This window comes from Tachyglossus aculeatus, chromosome 1, assembly GCF_015852505.1.
Source record: "Tachyglossus aculeatus isolate mTacAcu1 chromosome 1, mTacAcu1.pri, whole genome shotgun sequence".
Lineage (NCBI taxonomy): Eukaryota > Metazoa > Chordata > Mammalia > Monotremata > Tachyglossidae > Tachyglossus > Tachyglossus aculeatus.
The window spans coordinates 47,780,303-47,792,502 of record NC_052066.1 but is presented as its reverse complement, the minus strand read 5'-3'; the positions used below and the strand labels follow the sequence as shown (position 1 = coordinate 47,792,502).

Below are 12,200 nucleotides of genomic sequence, written 5' to 3'. Positions count from 1 at the left end.
GCTGGGGAGGTTACAAGGTGATCAGGTTGTCCCATGGGGGGGCTCACAATCTTAATCCCCATTTTACAGATGAGGTGACTGAGGCCCAGAGAAGTGAAATGACTCGCCCAAAGTCACACAGCTGACAATTGGCGGAGCCAGGATTTGAACCCATGACCTCTGAGTCCAAAGCCCGTGCTCTTTCCCCTTCTCCCCCTTCTAGACTGTGAGCCCACTGTTGGGTAGGGACTGTCTCTATATGTTGCCAGCTTGTACTTCCCAAGCGCTTAGTACAGTGCTCTGCACACAGTAAGCACTCAATAAATACGATTGATTGATTGATTGATTTCCATTGAGTCACGCTGCTTCTCTACTGCCGTACTAAGTGCTTGGGAGAGTACAATACAACAATAAACAGTCACATTCCCTGACCACAATGAATTTACAGTCTAGATTGGGGGAGATAGACATCGATACAAATAAAGAAAATAACAGATATGTACATTAGGGCTGTGGGTCTGGGACGGGGAAGAGCAAGGGGAGTAAGTCAGGGTAACACCGAAGGGAGTGGGAGATAAGGAACAGTGGGGCTTAGTCTGGGAAGGCTTCTTGGAGGAGATGGGCCTTCAATAAGGCTTTGAAGGTGGCGGGGAGTAATTGTCTGTTGGAATTGAGGAGGGACGATGTTTCAGGCCAGAGGCGGGACGTGGGCGAGGGGTCGGCGGCGAGACGGGCACGATTGAGGCATCGTGAGAAGGTTAGCACTAAAAGAGCGAAGTGTGACGACTGGATTGTGGCAAAAGAGTGGTGAGGTGAGGTAGGAGGGGACTTTAAAGCCAATGGAGAGAAGTTTTTGTTTGATGCCGAGGTAGATGGGCAACCACTGGAGTCTTGTACATATTTATTACCCTATCTATGTATTTATTTTACTTGTACATATCTATTCTATTTATTTTATTTTGTTAGTATGTTTGGTTTTGTTCTCTGTCTCCCCCTTTTAGGCTGTGAGCCCACTGTTGGGTGGGGACTGTCTCTATACGTTGCCAACTTGGACTTCCCAAGCGCTTAGTACAGTGCTCTGCACACAGTAAGCGCTCAATAAATACGATTGATTGATTGATTGATTTTGAGGAGGGAGGTGGCATGTCCTGACAATTTTTGTAGGAAAATGATCCGGGCAGCGGATTGAAGTATGGACTGGTGTGGGGAGAGACAGGAGGCTGGGAGGTCGGTAAGGAGGCTGATGCAATAATTCAGGTGGGTTAGGATGAGTGATCATCATCATCATCATCATCAATCGTATTTATTGAGCGCTTACTGTGTGCAGAGCACTGTACTAAGCGCTTGGGAAGTACAAGTTGGGAACATATAGAGACAGTCCCTACCCAGCAGTGGGCTCACAGTCTAAAATTAATCATATTGATCATATTAAAGTGGTAGCAGTTTGGATGGAGAGAAAAGGGCAAATGGGGAATAATAATAATAATGGCATTTATTAAGCGCTTACTACGTGCAAAGCACTGTTCTAAGCGCTGGGGCAGACACAAGGTAATCAGGCTCACAGTTTTAATCCCCATTTTACAGATGAGGTAAATGAGGCCCAGAGAAGTTAAGTGACTTACCCAAAGTCACACAGCTGACAATTGGTGGAGCCGGGATTTGAACCCATGACCTCTGACTCCAAAGCCCAGGCTCTTTCTACTGAGTCATGCTGTTCTGTGATTCCCACTTGGAACAAGGACAGTGTCCAACTCAATCAGCCTGTATCTACCCTAGTGCTTAGAACAGTGCTTGGCACATAGTAAGTGCTTAACAAGTACCATAATAATAATAGTAATAATAATGATTATTAATTACTATTTCAGCCTTTCCTATGCCTGGCAGATAGTAAACACTTAACAAATATCACAATTATTATTATTATTATTACTATTATTATCATTGTTATTAAGTCACAGAGCCAGAAGAGATGGAACCAGGATGGGGAGAGCATCTGAGGAGGGGGTTTATCATTTCCCTCCTCCACGACTCGGCAGCTCTGGGGGCCGAGACTGAACGGAAACATTTGTTCTGATGACTTGACACCTGTCCACATGTTTTGTTTTGTTGTCTGTCTCCCCTTTCTAGATTGTGAGCCCGTTGTTGGGTAGGGACTGTCTTTATATGTTGCCAACTAATACTCACGAAGCGCTAAGTACAGTGCTCTGCACACTGCAAGCGCTCAATAAATATGATTGAATGAATGAATGAAATGCAGCAGCAGGGGTGGGTGAAGGTGGGAAAAAAGAAAAATCCTCATCTTGGGGTGGGATTGCTTATGAGTCTGATGGGGAAGGGGACGCAGGCCGAGCTGTGCATTCTCCCTGTGCTTAAAAGGATTTAGTGCTTGAGAATTTTTACGCTAGTCTTCCTTAACGCAAGGTTTTTCAAGAAAGGGATCCCTGGATTCTGGATGTAGGATCCGGCAGAGAGGGGCGGAGAGAAAGCATGAGGCAGTAATAATGACCGTGAGTTCTTTATGAAGTCGTTTTTAATTAAGACTCTTAGGGAGGATTTCTAAATTAGGGAGACTCAACTTGGGTGGTAATGCAATTCTAATTGCTTCTCCTAATGAGTTCAACAAAGAGGCAGAAGGCAGTGTGGCCCGGTGGAAAGAGTACAGGCCTGAGAGTCTCGGGGACCTGGGTTCGAATCAGAGTTCCACCGCTTGGTGTGAGTGTGTGACCTTGAGCAAGTCATTTAATTTCCCTATGCCCCAGTTCCTCATCCATAAAATGAGGATTAAATACCTGTTTTTCCCTACTGCGTATGACCTATCTCATTTTCCCCCGGTGCACAGTATGGTTTTGGCACTAACTGCTTAGCAAATACTACTGTTATTACTAAGCATAGATGCAAGGCTTGGAATCAAGTAAAGGTCTGAATTATTCAATGTTTAAGTCTCTTGATCCTCCGCCCTCATGGATTTGAGGAAGATGTGAGCCTCGTTTATGTGCCATGCAGCACAATCAATCAATCAATCAATCAATCGTATTTATTGAGCGCTTACTATGTGCAGAGCACTGTACTAAGCACTTGGGAAGTACAAATTGGCATCACATAGAGACAGTCCCTACCCAACAGTGGGCTCACAGTCTAAAAGAGTGGGCTCACAGTCTGAAAGGTATCTCTTCCTTGAAATTAATAATAATAATTGCGGTCTTTGTTAAGCACTTACTCTGTGCTAAGCTCTCTACTAAGCGCTGGGGAAGGCACAAGACCATCAGGTCACACCTAGTCAATCCCTTTCTGGGTGCAGAGCCTGGCTCACAGTCTAAATAGCAGGGGGTAGAATTGAATCCCCATTTTACAGAGGGAACTGAGGCCCAGAGAAATCGAGTGACTGTTTGAAGTCCCACAGGAGGCAAGTGGCAGAGCTGGGAGTAGATCAGAATAGTGTTTGGCACATAGTAAGTGCTTAACCGATACCATCATCGTCATCGTCACCAGGCCTTACTACCCACCCATCCATCCCACCTCTCCCAATTTTTGAGAAATGATAATCACGCTCCCTCTCTCCTCCAAATCCCTCTTTTCTCCGGCCTTTCCCTAACAAATGTGGAAGAAAGCTGGATTTCTAAGTTAATCCTTCAATTGCCGGGAGTATGGCGGCCGGAAACCCTGTTAGACCTTGAAGTGCCTCAGCCTTCCCGGGCAGACGGGGAGTTGAGGGACCGGTCCCTGGGGTCCTGGCTGAGGAAGCACTGCCAGAAGCGGTTGGCGTTGTTCGCCGGAGGCGGATTCCGGTGAACTGGCCAGATGGGGATGGTGAGGCCCACGGAAGGAGTGCCTCAAGTCGTGGTGCTGGAAGCGGGGGACTAGTGGTCCTCGTGGTACGGCCGCCCCGGGCCCTGCCCCGCCGGGGGTTGCCACCTCGACTGGGCGGGCGGTGGCTCCTGCAACGTCCGCCCCGTCTGGTTGGCGCTGGGGAACCGCGGGCTGAAAGACGAAAGCAGTCACTGAGTTGGTTTCAGTCTTATTGCTCGGCAGCAGACAATACCATCGGCGCCAGGAGGAGGAAATAGCATAGCGCTTATGAGAAGCAGTGTGGCTCAGTGGAAAGAGCCCGGGCTTTGGGATCGGGGCTCACGGGTTCAAATCCCGGCTCTATCAATCAATCAATCGTATTTATTGAGCGCTTACTATGTGCAGAGCACTGTACTAAGCACTTGGGAAGTACAAATTGGCAACACATAGAGACAGTCCCTACCCAACAGTGGGCTCACAGTCTAAAAGACTCTGCCACTTGTCAGCTGGGTGACTTTGGGCAAGTCGCTTCACTTCTCTGGGCCTCAGTTCCCTCATCTGGAAAATGGGGATTAAGACCGTGAGCCTCCCGTGGGACAATCTGATCACCTTGTAACCTCCCCAGCGCTTAGAACAGTGCTTTGCACATAGTAAGCGCTTAATAAATGCCATTATTATTATTATTATTAAGTCCTTTTTTTAGTGGTATTGGTTAAGCGCTTACTATGTGTTAGGCACTGTTCTATGCGCTGGGGTAGATACGGGCTTATAATAATAATAATAATAAGAAGAAGAAGAAGAATGGTGATTGTTAAGCGCTTACTACGTTACTGTTCTAAGCGCTGGGGAGGATACAAGGTGATCAGGTTGTCCCACGGGGGGCTCACAGTCATCATCCCCATTTTACAGATGAGGGAACTGAGGCCCAGAGAAGCTAAGTGACTTGCCCAAAGTCATACAGCTGACAGTTGGCGGAGCCGGGATTTGAACCCATGACCTCTGACTCCAAAGCCCGGGCTCTTTCCATTGAGCCACGCTGCTTCTCAGACACTGTTCTATGCACTGGGGTAGATATGGGCTTATAATAATAATAATAATAATGGCATTTGTTAAGCGCTTACTATGTTACTGTTCTAAGCGCTGGGGAGGATACAAGGTGATCAGGTCGTCCCACTGGGGGCTCACAGTCTTCATCTCCATTTTACAGTTGAGGGAACTGAGGCCCAGAGAAGTTAAGTGATTTGCCCAAAGTCACACAGCTGACAAGCAGCGGAGTCGGGATTAGAACCCATGACCTCTGACTCCCGAGCCCAGGCACTTTCCACTGAGCCATGCTGCTTGTAATAATAATAATGATGATGATGATGGCATTTATTAAGCACTTACTATGTGCAAAGCACTGTTCTAAACTCTGGGGAGGATACAAGGTGATCAGGTTGTCCCACGGGGGGCTCACAGTCTTCATCCCCGTTTTACAGTTGAGGGAACTGAGGCCCAGAGAAGTTGTGACTTGCCCAAAGTCATACAGCTGACAGTGGGCGGAGCCGGGATTTGAACCCTTGACCTCCGACTCCAAAGCCCGGGCACTTTCCATTGAGCCACACTGCTTCTCAGACACTGTTCTATGCGCTGGGGTAGATAAGGGTTTATAATAATAATAATAATAATAATGGCATTTGTTAAGCGCTACTATGTTACTGTTCTAAGCGTTGGGGAGGATACAAGGTGATCAGGTTGTCCCACGTGGGGCTCACAGTCTTCATCCCCATTTTCCAGATGAGGTAACTGAGGCACAGAGAAGTTAAGTGGCTCACCCAAAGTCACACAGCTGACAAGCGGCCGAGTCGGGATTAGAACCCATGACCTCTGACTCCCGAGCCTGGGCTCTTTCCACTGAGCCATGCTGCTTATGATAATAATAATAACAAAAATGATGGCATTTATTAAGTGCTTACTATGTGCAAATCACTGTTCTAAGCACTGGGGAGTTTACAAGGTGATCAGGTTGTCCTACGTGGGGCTCACAGTCTTCATCCCCATTTTCCAGATGAGGTAACTGAGGCCCAGAGAAGTTAAATGACTCACCCAAAGTCACACAGCTGACAAATGGCGGAGTTGGGATTAGAACCCATGACCTCTGACTCCCAAGCCCGGGCTCTTTCCACTGAGCCATGCTGCTTATAATAATAATAAATAATTATAATAATCAATAAATACGATTGAATGAATGAATAATAATAATAATGATGGCATTTTTATTAAGAGCTTACTATGTGCAAAGCACTGTTCTAAGCGCTGGGGAGGTTACAAGGTGATCAGGTTGTCCTACAGGGGGCTCACAGTCTTAATCCCCATTTTACAGATGAGGTAACTGAGGTACAGAGAAGTTAAGTGACTTGCCAAAAGTCACACAGCTGACAATTGGCGGAGCTGAGATTTGAACACATGAACTCTGACTCCAAAGCCCGGGCTCTTTCCACTGAGCCACACTGCTTATCAGCATGGTCTAGTGGATAGAGCAAGGGCTCGGGATTCAGAAGGTCCAGAGTTGTAATCCCGGCTCCACCACATGTTTACTGTGTGACCTTGGGCAAATCACTTCCCTCCCCAGCGCTTAGAACAGTGCTTTGCACATAGTAAGCACTTAACAAATGCCATCATTATCATTATAAGCCTGAATCTACTATCCCAGAGCTTAATGCGGTGCTTGGCATGTAGTAAGCCCTTAACAAATGCCGTTTTAAAAATACAAGTATTATTATAATGATGATGGCAGTCGCTGCAACATTTTTGCAGTGGCCCATTTTCAAATTAATAATGAGTGGATGGTATCTAGGTAAATGGAAACGCTATCAAATATTTGAAAAAAGATATAAATATTCCTTTTATAGGCCTTCCCAAACTAAGCCCCCCTTTTCCTCTCCTCCTCCCCATCCCCCCCGCCCTACCTCCTTCCCCTCCTCACAGCACCTGTATGTATGTTTGTACAGATTTATTACTCTATTTATTTTACTTGTACATATTTACTATTCTATTTATTTTGTTAATGATGTGCATTTAGCTTTAATTCTATTTATTCTGACGACTTGACACCTGTCCACAGGTTTTGTTTTGTTGTCTGTCTCCCCCTTCTAGACTGTGAGCCCGTTGTTGGGTAGGGACTGTCTCTATATGTTGCCAACTTGTATTTCCCAAGCGCTTAGTTCAGTGCTCTGCACACAGTAAGCGCCCAATAAATACGATTGATTGAATGAATGAATATTCATCGCCATTTGAATTATTTGAAATATAGCAGATTCCCCAATTTATCAAGTGGCCACATGTAGCCACCCTTGAAAACTCTGCTTCAAAGACCCAAGTCTAATGATAAAGGCCACCAATAGCCCACACCGAGTAATTAGAAAGGTCTCAACACAACAGAGAGAAATAAATACTGATGAGGAGTCATAGAGTGTTCTAAATAAATTTCTGTGTATGTAGGCACCAAATTTGTATGAGCCCTCTTGGCTCACTGAATCAGCCCAGGCATTCACCTCCTCCAGGAGGCCTTCCCAGACTGAGCCCCTTCTTTCCTCTCCCCCTCGTCCCCCTCTCCATCCCCCTCATCTTACCTCCTTCCCTTCCCCACAGCACCTGTATATGTGTATATATGTCTGTACATATTTCTTATTCTATTTATTTATTTATTTATTTTACTTGTACATTTCTATCCTATTTATTTTATTTTGTTAATATGTTTGGTTTTGTCGTCTGTCTCCCCCTTCTAGACTGTGAGCCCACTGTTGGGTAGGGACTGTCTCTAAATGTTGCCAACTTGTACTTCCCAAGCGCTTAGTACAGTGCTCTGCACACAGTAAGCGCTCAATAAATATGATTGATTGATGGCAAAGTGGATAGAACACGGGCCTGGTAATCACAAGGTCACGGGTTCTAATCCCGTCTCCATCATGTTTCTGCTGTGTGACCTTGGACAAGCCACTTAACTTCTCTGTGCCTCAGTTACCTCATCTGTAAAATGGGAATTAAGACTGTGAGCCCCACACTGGACAGGGACTGTGTCCAACCCAATTTGCTTGTATCCATCTCAGCCCTTAGCACAATTCCTTGCACAGAGTAAGCACTTAACAAATACCACAATTATCATCATCATTATGGTTATTATTTCCCACGGGATCAAGTACATATTTACTATTCTATTTATTTTATTTTGTTAATATGTTTGTTTTGTTGTCTGTCTCCCCCTTCTAGACTGTGAGCCCATTGTTGGGTCGGGACCGTCTCTATATGTTGCCAACTTGGACTTCCCAAGCGCTTAGTACAGTGCTCTGCACACAGTAAGCGCTCAGTAAATATGATTGATTGAATGAATGAATGATCAATAAATACGATTGAATGAATGAAAGTACTGTAATCACCTTTTTTTTTTTGACCTGGAAAAAATGTCGCTCACCCTGGGTGAGTAGGGTGACTATTTTCTTGCCGGTTCTAAATGTTCTGCTAATGAGATTTAAAATATTCAGAGAGTTAATACCTGAGGATCAAAAATTACACAGTTCACTTGGACTTCCTCACCACCTCCGGCTTGGTAGAACAGCGAGGCCTTGCAGAAGCCAGTTTGCTGGGGAAAAGAGGGAAGAGACAAGAGAACAGATTACATTCCTCGACAGAAGGCAACCTGAATCTCAGGACCCAGCTAGACTGAGGTACTAAAACACTCGTGCACAGTCCTTGACAGGTAGTTTAAAGTGTTTAAGGGGAAAACCGCTTCTCTCCAATGGACTTCTAATTGAAAAAGAAAAATGAGTGAAATGGCAAGCGTCGTGGTACAACACTTTAATAAGAAAGATTAATTCCCTGTAAAAGGAGATAATGCAACGGCAAATAGACTAAAGTAGCGGGAGGTCCGGTACTCTACCAGTCTTGGTTATGGGAAGAAGAGTCAAGCAGAAGCTTACCCATTCCATTCCTCGCTTGGGCAGTGGCCGGCGAGCGGAAGGCAATCTGCTACAAGTCAAAACTCACCCATGCTGGGCAGCATCGGCAAGGGAGAGAATCGAGGGCGGACACTCACGTTTACTGTGTGGAAGGTGGCTGTGGTAAATCGCTTCTGTATTTTTACCAAGAAAACTCAGTGGATCCACTATCAGAAGGATTGCAGATGGAGAACGGGGCGTTCTGAGAGAGATGGGTCCATGTGGCGTCACCATAGGTCGGAAACGACTTGACGGCATAAGACAAGTGGGAGGTTGGAATAGTAGAGTTAAGCAGCGTGGCTTAGTGGCAAGAGCGCCAACTTGGGAGTCAGAGGTCGTGGGTTCTAATCCTGGCTCTGCCACTTATCAGCTGTGTGACTTTGACAAGGCACTTCACTTCTCTGTGCCTCAGTTACCTCATCTGTAAAAGGGGGGGGGGTTAAGACTGTGAGCCCCACGTGGGACAACCTGATTACCCTTGGCACATAGTAAGTGCTTCACAAATACCATCATTACTATTAGTATAACAAGATGGCCCAAATCTCAGATAGTACTACTGGAAGACATTTTTAAGCAGTCTAAGTGATTATCGACTAAATATCCATAAGATCACAACTAATGCATCTTTGTCCATATCTACAAAACAGCCTTAGAGGTCAATGCTTTATTAACACTAGTATCAACACTAAATTTTGTTCCTGTGCCCTCTGCAATCATCAGTGGTAGTCAGAAGGTCATGGGTTCTAATTCCTGCTCCGCCACTTGCCTGCTGTGTGACCTTGGGCACGTCTCTGTGCCTCAGCTGCCTCACCTGGAAAATGGGGATAGAGACTGAGCCCCAGATGAGACAGGGGCTGTTTCCAACTCAATTTGCTTGTATTCATCCCAGTGCTTAGCGCCTAGTAAGTGCTTAACAAACACTATCATCGTTATTATGTAGGGCACCGTATTAAGCTCGTTTGGACAGGGAATGTGTCTGCTGTTATATTGTACTCTTCCAAGTGCTTAGTACAGTGCTTTGCACACAGTAAGCATGCAATAAATACAGTTGAAAGATTGAATAAGCTCTTGGCAGAGTACAGTATGACCAAGCAGGTAGATATGTTTCCTCTCCACAAGGAGCTTATAACCTGCAGACTCTAGTAGCTTTCTTTTGGAATTGGGGGTGGGTGCCTATGGAAAAGAGATCAGAAGACTGGATTTGGGCAGGAGTGAAAATTTGGGCCTCATTTTGGCCAGGGGGACCCATTAAGGTCCCACTTCTGGCAGGGGTGGCGGTGGTAGTTTCCCGTCCAGACTGGCAGCGGGGAAAGTTGTAGCAATGGCGTGGCCTTCCCCCTTCCATTCTGCTGCCGCCGTGTTCCCGGCTGGGGTCTTCGGACCTCGGATGCCATTCCAACCATAACTCCCGAAAGCGGTTACAGGTTACAGTGGGCCAAGAGCTTAGAAGCTGAGGTCTCCAACAGGGAATATGGTGAAGGCAGGGCTGTACTGCAGCAGCGAGAAGCAGCATGGCTCAGTGGGAAGAGCCTGGGCTTCGGAGTCAGAGTTCAGGGGTTCAAATCCCGGCTCCGCCAATTGCCAGCTGTGTGACTTTGGGCTAGTCACTTCACTGCTCTGTGTTTCAGTTCCCTCATCTGTAAAATGGGGATTAAGACTGTGAGCCCCCAGTGGGACAACCTGATCACCTTGTAACCTCTCCAGCACTTAGAACGGTACTTTGCACATAGTAAGTGCTTAATAAATGCCATTATTACTATTATTATTTTTACTGCAAAGACTGCAGCTTCTCAGCTGCAGCTGCTGCTGCCACCAATGCAGCTACAAACCAGCGGGAAGCCGAAAAACGGATCCCAGCAGCAGCGGCAGTGGAAGGACTGGCTCTTCAGAGCGGAAAAGGACCAGGGCTGGGAACGCTGGGAAAGGCCGAGAAGCTGCAGCAGCCAGAAGGATGGCTTAGCTGCCTTGCTTAGCCGTTCCAAGCCCAAGATTGCAGAGTGAGTGTGCTCACTGCATTCGTATCCATCTGTTGCCCTGCCTGTGTAGAGCTCACTCCTCTGTCAGTCCATCAACTGTATTTATTGACCACTTACTGTGTGCAGAGCAGTTATTAAGCACTTGGGAGAGTGCAATATAACGGAGTTGATATGTTCCCTGCCCACGACGAGCTTTGCATATGTCTAGACCGTTGCTTTCTCTCTTCATCTTTCTGCCTGTCTCTATCTCTTTGTTTTTGTGTTCAGCATTGTGTTTCTGTCTAGACTATGTGTTCTCTCTTTTCCTTTCTGCCTGCCTCTGTCTTTGTCCATGTGTTCATCTTAGTGTTTCTGTCTAGACCATGATTTCTCTCTCTTTCTCTTTCTGCCTGTCTCTGTTTCTTCTTGTGTTCATCACTGCATTTCTGTCTAGACTGTGCGTTATCTCTTTTCCTTTCTGCCTGCCTCTGTCTTTGTCCATGTGTTCATCTTAGCGTTTCTGTCTAGACCACGATTTCTCTCTCTTTTTCTTTCTGCCTGTCTCTGTTCATGCATTTCTCTCTCTCCCTCCTTTATCTAGCTCTGTCTCTGCCTTTTCTAAATCTTGAGCTGTTGATCTGCCTCCCAGGGAAGCTTCTTCTACTGAAAGACCCACACCCACCATCCCACTTTGAGCTTCCGAACACATGGTTGCTTTTATGAGTGTGGCACCCATCAACTTGCCCTCTCGCTTTGGCCCAAATACTAGAACTTCAAGTCTAGTGAAATCAGCTTACGAGAAAAACACCATTTTGGGGTCAGACCAGTAGAATAAGGAGCCTGCCTCCTCTAGTGTTAACAGGAATATTTGGGAAGGGCAGCGATTCCCTTTCCAACATTCCTAACTTTTTCCTCAAGTAAAAAGTCGAGGGAAGCAGCATGGTGTAGTGGATAGAGCACAGCCCTGGGAGTCAGGAGGTCATGGGTTCTAATCCCGGCTCCGCCACTTGCCTGCTGTGTGACCTTGCCACTTCACTTCTCTGTGCCTCAGTTACCTCATCTGTAAAATGGGGATTAAGACTGTGAGCCCCACGTGGGGCTACCTGATTACCTTGCATCTACCCCGGAGCATAGAACAGTACTTGGCACATAGTAAGCACTTAACAAATACCATAATAATAATAATAAGTAAACCACCATTTTTGACCTCTTCTTCATGAAGTTATCACAAATGTAAAAGTCTGTGGCACTGGGGGAAGCCAATTCTGTTAAAGTCAAGTGCCCAGTAAGAACCTGGTTCAGAACTACAGGTGTCTGGGAGATTTGAGATCTTCCCTAAGCCCTCATTTCCTTTTATAGTAATGATAGCATTTATTAAGCGCTTACTTTTCCCACTCCCTTCTGCACTGCCCTGATTTGCTCCCTTTATTCACCTCTCCCTCGCCCCTACAGCACTTACGTTCATACGTTCATATCCGTAATTTATTCATTTATATTAATGTCCATC

The 12,200-nt window shown here is 46.1% G+C and overlaps 1 protein-coding gene across 1 annotated transcript in view; it reads right to left on the bottom strand.

Moving 5' to 3' along the window:
- Positions 1-3,433: 3,433 nt before the first annotated feature.
- Positions 3,434-12,200, bottom strand: part of AHSG (alpha 2-HS glycoprotein) — a 33,238-nt gene continuing 24,471 nt past the window's right edge. Inside the window, exons 6-7 of the mRNA XM_038750773.1 lie at positions 8,297-8,383; positions 3,434-3,957 (exon numbers count right to left, since the gene is read on the bottom strand). Coding sequence (XP_038606701.1) covers positions 3,643-3,957; positions 8,297-8,383 — 402 coding nt within the window. The 3' untranslated portion in view covers positions 3,434-3,642. The remainder of the gene's footprint in view (positions 3,958-8,296; positions 8,384-12,200) is intronic.